This window comes from Alligator sinensis, unplaced genomic scaffold (genome assembly GCF_000455745.1).
Source record: "Alligator sinensis unplaced genomic scaffold, ASM45574v1 scaffold386_1, whole genome shotgun sequence".
NCBI lineage: Eukaryota > Metazoa > Chordata > Crocodylia > Alligatoridae > Alligator > Alligator sinensis.
The window spans coordinates 237,958-245,078 of record NW_005841996.1 but is presented as its reverse complement, the minus strand read 5'-3'; the positions used below and the strand labels follow the sequence as shown (position 1 = coordinate 245,078).

The following is a 7,121-nucleotide window of genomic DNA, read 5'->3' as shown; positions in this document are numbered from 1 at the left end:
CTCTCCCTTCCTCATATCTGACCCAATGGCCATTCCAGTTGGTCTGAGACATACACTGCATGTGGTGTGGATGCTGGAGTGGGTACTACATGCAGTGCAGTCTGGCTAGAACAGAACCAGCGCTGCATGTCACGGCTGACCTGGCGGGACTGCGTTACATACAGCACTTGCTCTGGGATGCGCACTGAATGCTGTGTTGACAGGCACCCCAAGCAGTGCAGAGTGGTTGGAACGAGCAATGCATTTAATTACAGTCCCAGAGCTGCTGCAGTGGCCACTGTCTGCAGCTTGGCTGCTGCTCTGTGTGGACTGCACTGCATGCAGCACCTGGTCCAACTACTCCAGGATTGGAGCTGCACTGTGAGGGGGGAGTGGGGGAGCAATCTGGCCCAAAGGCTAGCCCATGTCACTCATCCAGCCTATGGGGCCTAGTGAGTTTGACATCCCTGCTTTAGAAGCATCTGCATAGGCCACAGACAGACAGACGTTCATTTCCACAGACAAGAATTTCTATGACATTCTGCTCTGGTCTAACCCAGAGCCATGCAGGGGTAAGACAGGGACATTCTGTTGCTGCACAAGAATGTCCCCCTCCTACCAGTCAGCTGTCTGGCAGCAAAGGGGGCCCATTCTCCTGGTGGGAGAACCTGTTTTTGAAGTGTTTCCCCTCCAGAAACAAATTCGCCCAAACATCAGCTGAGTGGTGGGCAGGGAAGGGGTGGAAGTTTTCAGGCCAGGGTCCCCACAGGGGGTTCCTTACAGTCTACCCAGACTATTAGGGAGCCAGTGCTCTCCCTCTCCTGGAGGGAAGGAGAGCAGAGAACTGTGGGATATCAGGTGTCCTCCACATCCTGGAGAAGCACGCTGCTGCTCAAGTTAGATCAGGAGGAGGGAAGTGTTCCTCATAGGTATTCAATCTTGCTTCTTGAGGAAGAAACAGTTTCTTGTGCTGGAGAAAAGCTTATCTCCTGACACAAGTGTAATGTCTGTTTATGGCCTGGGAGAACTGTTGTCACTGATTACCAGCTAGTTCAGTTTGGTCTAAAGAGCAGGTCTATAATATGCAGCAGTGTAAGTACTAATTTCTTAGTTTCTTTTAGGTCTCAAGTCTAAAGCCAAATTTTTAAACTTTTAACTTATAAAAAATAAGCACTGAAGGGGGACAAACATCTCATTACTTCTGTGTCATAGCTACCCTCATGCTTACCTTCCGACTTCCATAGGCTGTCAGCCCTATTCACAGCAGTGAAAAGTTACTTGGACTGCTAAAGGCTGACAGCAAATAAAATCATATTTCACTGTGAGATGGGCAAGTCCAGTAGATCCTGTGTTACATTATGAATAGTTTAAAAACCCACCAAGAAACACACTCACTTCACAATAGAAGATCTTTTTCTCAGGCTCGGGTTCAGCATCCTTGGGTTTCAGGTCCTCAGGTTTCACGTCCCCTTCCTTAGTGGCGCTCATCTTGTGAAAGTGGTTCACAGCACTTTAAGAAATGAAAAACGCATCGTTTGCTTACCATGCTCATTTACCAGCTGACTACTATCAGCGAAAGAGTACCACCCCGCTCAGGGCGGCTTGATCCGCGCTTCACATGCTACAAGCGCGCAAGGGACCCTCACTGAGGACCCAGGCTGTGCGGCCACACTTGCAGCCACAGCCAGCTGGCGCCTCGCTTGGCACAACCGTGTCATCTTCCCGCCTCCCCGCAACCCCGGGGCAGGCCAGCGGGGGAACAACGACCCGGCACGGCGTGCCTGCACTGGCCCCGCACCCCGCTTCTCGACCCAGCGCCCGCCGGGGGGAGAAGGGGACGGTAAGAGGCGCCCGCAAGGCTCACCGCTACTCCAACCGCCGCCTCTCGCCCGCGGACGCCTCTACTTCCGGGCACTCGACCCCGCGCGTCACTTCCGCTCTCAGATCCCCGCCAAGCCCCAATGCCGGTGGGCGGAAGGAAGAACTCTCCGCTTGGGGGGTAAGCTGCGCGCGCACTCGCAGGGAGGGGGCGGGACTACCGCTCTGACTTATGGGCTCGGCGCTAGCGGGCGCGAGACCACACGAGGGGTTGCTGTGGGGGCTGCGTCACTCCCTTCCTCCGCCGTCCCGCGCGGGAGCCGCAGAGTTCGTGCCTGGCGGCGTTTCAGCTTCATTGATAGTAAAGAGCTCAGAGTGGGCGGGAATATGATGATACACACTGTGCCATACACACACACACAATAATAATACTTGAGGCAGCTCACTAATGCAGCACGTGCACAACCCGAGTCGCTTTCAGAGAGTCTGAACTGGTTTTCGGGTCTGGTCAGCCCTTCCTGGTGCGGGCTCGCCTCCAAGTGAAGAAAATGCTTCAACGTGGCTGACTTCATGCCCCGGTGCCATCCAGTGAGCCATATAAAATAAGACAACGACCTTATTTGCATACTTAGGTTGGATATTTTTTCAGGGTACATTAGTTTGTCAGCAAATACAATAATGTTGAGGTTCAAGTAGGATCATTTCTTCTTTAAGAGGAGCTGGCAACGCTGCCTCTGCCCTGCATGCGGGCACAGCCTGTCCAAAATGGATGGCTGGAACACTAGTCCCATTCCACCAGGCAACGGACGCTGGTTGAGTGTGATCTGGGCCCCTGGTAACAGTATCACATTTACCAAATGATACCCCCTCCCTTTGTTTTATTTTTCTCTACTGATCTGGGTGCAGGGTTTGGTTTGTTTTAGTCATACACTTGAGGCTCTAGGGCCAGTGTGCCAACCAATGTGCCGCGGCACAAAAGTGTGCAGTCAGAAATGAACCGGCGTGCCGCAGAATTTTGCCATGGCAATGAGCTACAATAGGCATAAGGATGGGGGATGCCTTAACAGGTGTGCCGTGGAAAATTATTAAATATAAGCGAGCTTTGGGCTAGAAAAGGTTGGGAAGCACTGTTCTAGAGCAGAAGTGATCAACCTTTTGGCCCTGTGGGCACGGGGCCCATCCGTGGGCTGCGCATGGCACTATGCCCTCCTACCCCTTGTGTGCCAGGGTTTGGTCCTAGGGGCTCAGAGCCAACCACCCACATGCTGGGATGGGGCCCCAGAGCCACCTCCTCCCAGCCTCCTGCACAGGGATGGGGCCCTGGAGCTGCCCCCAACCAGCTCTGCAGGCTGCAGTTGGGTACCAGATCCAGCATGCAGAGCCCAGGGTGCCCCATGAATCTGAAGATTTGGCAGCAGGGGAGATTCGCCACTGGTCTCCCACCAATAAGTTTCTGGACCCATGGAGAGTAGGGTTACCAACTCTGTTTGAATCTATTCCAGGAGGTTTCCGGATTGCCAATGTGCCTGCAACACGCGACATAAACGTGCCCTCATGCTTGTGTATATCTGTTACGGATTACAGTGTGTGGACTTTGTCAGGAAAGCAAATGCACATTACTATTCCATTTTAAAAAATCCACTGGACTACTGTATAAATCAGATTCAGCATAATAATGTCACCTGAGAGATAATGAATGCCCTATCATTTATCTCCCGAGTGACTCAGCAGTCTCCTGGAGATTTCTGTCTAATTCCTGGAGACTCCAGGGCAATCCCAGAGGGGTCACAACACTGATGGAGAGTCCTTCAGACCAGATGACACAGTGCTGTAGGCCAGAGGTTGAGCATACTGCTCTAGAGAGACAAACAGCCCAGCGTACTTCGTACTGATTACACAGGAATTAGGAAAAAGATGTTCAGCTATCCACGGACAGATCGCAGGGTTAGAAACGTACTGTGCCTTGTTGCAGGTAACAGCTGTTTTGCCTTTTGCTAAAGAGTGACCCTGATATGGATATGGACAGATGAAACCTAAATAGCTAAAACTCACACCAACTGACTTTTACCCTCAATTCTTTCAGGGGTTATTCTGCACCTGCTTGGGTGAAGTTACCCTGCCTTCAGTGGTGTGTCAGTGTGCTACTTTTACGCGCTGATCTGTTCAGGGCCTGAGCAAAATATTTCATTACTCAACCAAGATATATATGTAGGTGTATTTAAATGGCTTATGTTTCTTTAGGATGGCACAAATAAAAATAAATAAATCTAATAATGGACGCTGGTCATCCATGCACAGTCCTTTAAAAAGCTTTATATAATCAAATAATGCAGTTACACAGTAAAAAAAATAGTTGTAACAAGAACGATATTACATGGAAGCAAGAGACAGAATACTTAAAAATACAGGTTGTGTCTATACTTCAGTGAGCTTGTTGCTGTTATACTGAAGAAGAGTTTGCTGGTATAGCTCCAAGGGAAACAGCTTATATGAGCTTTTTCTTGATAATAAGTAGTTCCTTCAACAGAATACATTTCAAAATTACTTTTTGATTGGTATAACTTAGTGTGGATCCAGTTTTTAGTGACATAACTATATTGATCAGGGGTGGGGGTATTGCATCCCTTAACAAAATTAAACCAATAAAACTTTTATGAATTAAGTCCTTGCCCCTGATTAGGTCCCGTGGACAGTAAAATTGTACAAATACATAATTGCAGGTATAGATCAGGCCAGAGTCAATTAAGTGAGAGGTATAAAGAGGCAGGTTCAGATAGTGGCTGTTACAGAAGGCACATGTATCAAACACTAACTAGGATTATGTGAAGGTATAGAAAAATGACCAGTTTTAGGCATGTGGGTGGAATAGAGGAGGAAGTATCTGAAGAAGAGGTCATAAGAAATGCTGTAACATATCCTGGAGGGAAACAGCATAGCAGTTTTGAAGGAACTGAGATAAAGTAGGAGGCCAGTGCAGTTGTTTGAGGTGTGAATTAATCTGCTGTGTATTTTTAAGATGTGAAATGTGAGCTAGCAAAATGTTACACCTGATGGAATCTGTGGATAAAGAAAAGTTGCAGTAAAAGTTGTGAAATATTTACGGTACGGAGCAGAATTTCAGTAGAAAGTTAAGACGGATGCTGTTCCAAATACAGTGATGTACAGATTTGCAGAAAACAGATGAAATAGGAGAGCTCCGAGTAGAGGATGATGCCAAATTTGGGGAAGAGTAGAAGCCATAGAAGACTGGAACAGCAAACACCGAGAGCACTGAGGTTAAGGATGCTCTTCTTTCCCTGAGAAAGTTATTCCCTCTGATATTTAGCTAAAAGAAGTTGAGGTGACAAGGACCTTTACTTAATAAATCCATAGTGTGAAGAGAGCCACTGAAGGTGCCCTTTATAAGTACAGTCAGTGTAAAGTTTACAGCCACAGCATTATCTACATGTGAAAGGATCCGCCATCATTTTGTTTGTTAGTTTCCTTTCTGTTCCATGCCATTTTGACACCAGAAATACTTCCTTCCCCATATGAGAACCAATATTTATAATCACAGTCCTTGACAAGGAATTATTTTCAATTTGTTTTGATTTGGAGATGATATAATCCATTTGTAAGGTAGACAGAGTGAAAGTTGATCATAAAGCCACCACGAGGCCTGTATCCTGAAGCCTGCTTCTCATTCTGCTAAAACCTCAAGTTTCCATTTTTATTATTATTGTATTCTTCTGTTTGGTGTGTGAAGTACAGGCCTGCCTTTTGTTACCAAGTTTCAGGAATTCAGCCTCTCCCATAAGAACTTGGGTCCTATCCTTTGATCTTCTATTTGAATGCTGAAAAATCAGTTAACAGGTGCAGTGCTACTTTTGCTCCAGATTGTTAGACTGCATGTTCAGAGAAAGTACAAATGAAGAGATGTATTTATGATTTTGTCTACAGCAAAGATCCTCCTCAATTTCAATCATTTGCATCTGTGTGGACCCCCAATGTAAATAGGCAGTTACTATTTGCAGTGGACAAGTTTGCATTGGCACTTCAAGCTTAAAAAGCTTAAAAAGCTGCTTCGGTACAAAGCATGGTTTTACACTGATTTATCTTCTCTGGATTACAGGTTTGCAGAAATGCAGCTATTCTGGACCTAGCCATCAGTGACTGAAACTAAGGCTCAAATGCTCACTGGGCATGTCGACATGTGCTATTACTTTACATGAATAAACTGTGGAGCTTATTGTTCCACAGTTTATTGCTCCTGGGTGTGCCTTTACACATGCACTCAGGAGCAATTAACTCCAGAGCAATAAACTGCAGTTTATTCATGCACAGAACATGGAGCTGGGTCTGAACAGCCCCAGATGGTGGTGGGGGAGGGGGGAGGGGTCAGCTTGCCAACCTCAGGCTGCTCCCTTTCACTCAGAATGCTGCAGATTGGCTGGCTGGGGCATAAGGGAGCTTCAGTGCTTGGCTAGCCGGCAGGCAGCCCCTGCACGGAATCATTTTTGTGCCCTAGCTAGTTAGGGCTGCATCTACACGTGCATGTTTGCAGAGTTGTTTTGTTTTTTTACCCTGCAGCAGGATAGTACTTGTATTTACAGGTGTAGTGCTGTGGAGTAAATTGGTCTACTCCAGCCTAATAGAAGCCATATGTGTAGCCAGGTGTGTAGAGGCAGAGATGCTTACTATGCAGCTAATTAGTCTACTGCACAGTAAACATCTCATGTAGACATGCCCATCGAAGACACGGACTAAATCAGAAGCACTCTCATTTAATAGGAGATTCTACTTAGGTACAGACACACCTCCAGACCATTCTGGCTCATTATACCTTCCAGACCCAGAAAACTCAAAACTGAAGAAGGTAATTCCTTTGCCTCTAGTTGCTCTGGATAGGTTTTGACTAATGGAGTTCAGGAACTAACATCAGACAAAGACAAAATAGAAAGGATCACATACACAGTTGGTAAAAGAAGAGATCTATTAGCCAAAGTTCATAATCTAATTATGTCAGTCAATATTTTCCTAGCTGTTTCAGATCAGATCTTATTACACCTATCAACTGTCCAAGAATGATCTTATTTTCCCCTCCTTGAGTCCCTGAAAAAGAATATCTAGGCATTTACTTTTGTAATGTACCTTCCATATTACCCTTGAGATGTTGTCACAAAAGCAAAGAAGATGACTCACCCACTTTCTGCATCAAAACCTTTTCAGGCAATCAGGCTAGATAGAATAAAACCACAATTAAACATGGGAGTGCCACCTTTACCTCGTAGGTGGAATAGACTCTCATCCTTCCTATTTAATAACTTTTTTGACTATCCTCATAA

The 7,121-nt window shown here is 46.5% G+C and overlaps 1 protein-coding gene across 2 annotated transcripts in view; it reads right to left on the bottom strand.

Moving 5' to 3' along the window:
• LOC102380984 (sericin 1-like) overlaps positions 1–2,250 on the bottom strand; it is a 43,908-nt gene extending 41,658 nt beyond the window's left edge. The window contains exons 1-2 of one of the 2 annotated variants that reach the window (XM_006021495.3): positions 1,844–2,250; positions 1,375–1,489 (exon numbers count right to left, since the gene is read on the bottom strand). In XM_006021495.3, coding sequence (XP_006021557.1) covers positions 1,375–1,467 — 93 coding nt within the window. In that variant the 5' untranslated portion in view covers positions 1,468–1,489; positions 1,844–2,250. Of the gene's footprint in view, positions 1–1,374; positions 1,490–1,843 lie in introns of those variants that run through there. The other variant, XM_025201475.1, reaches the window with a different exon arrangement.
• Between the last annotated feature and the right edge of the window lie 4,871 nt (positions 2,251–7,121).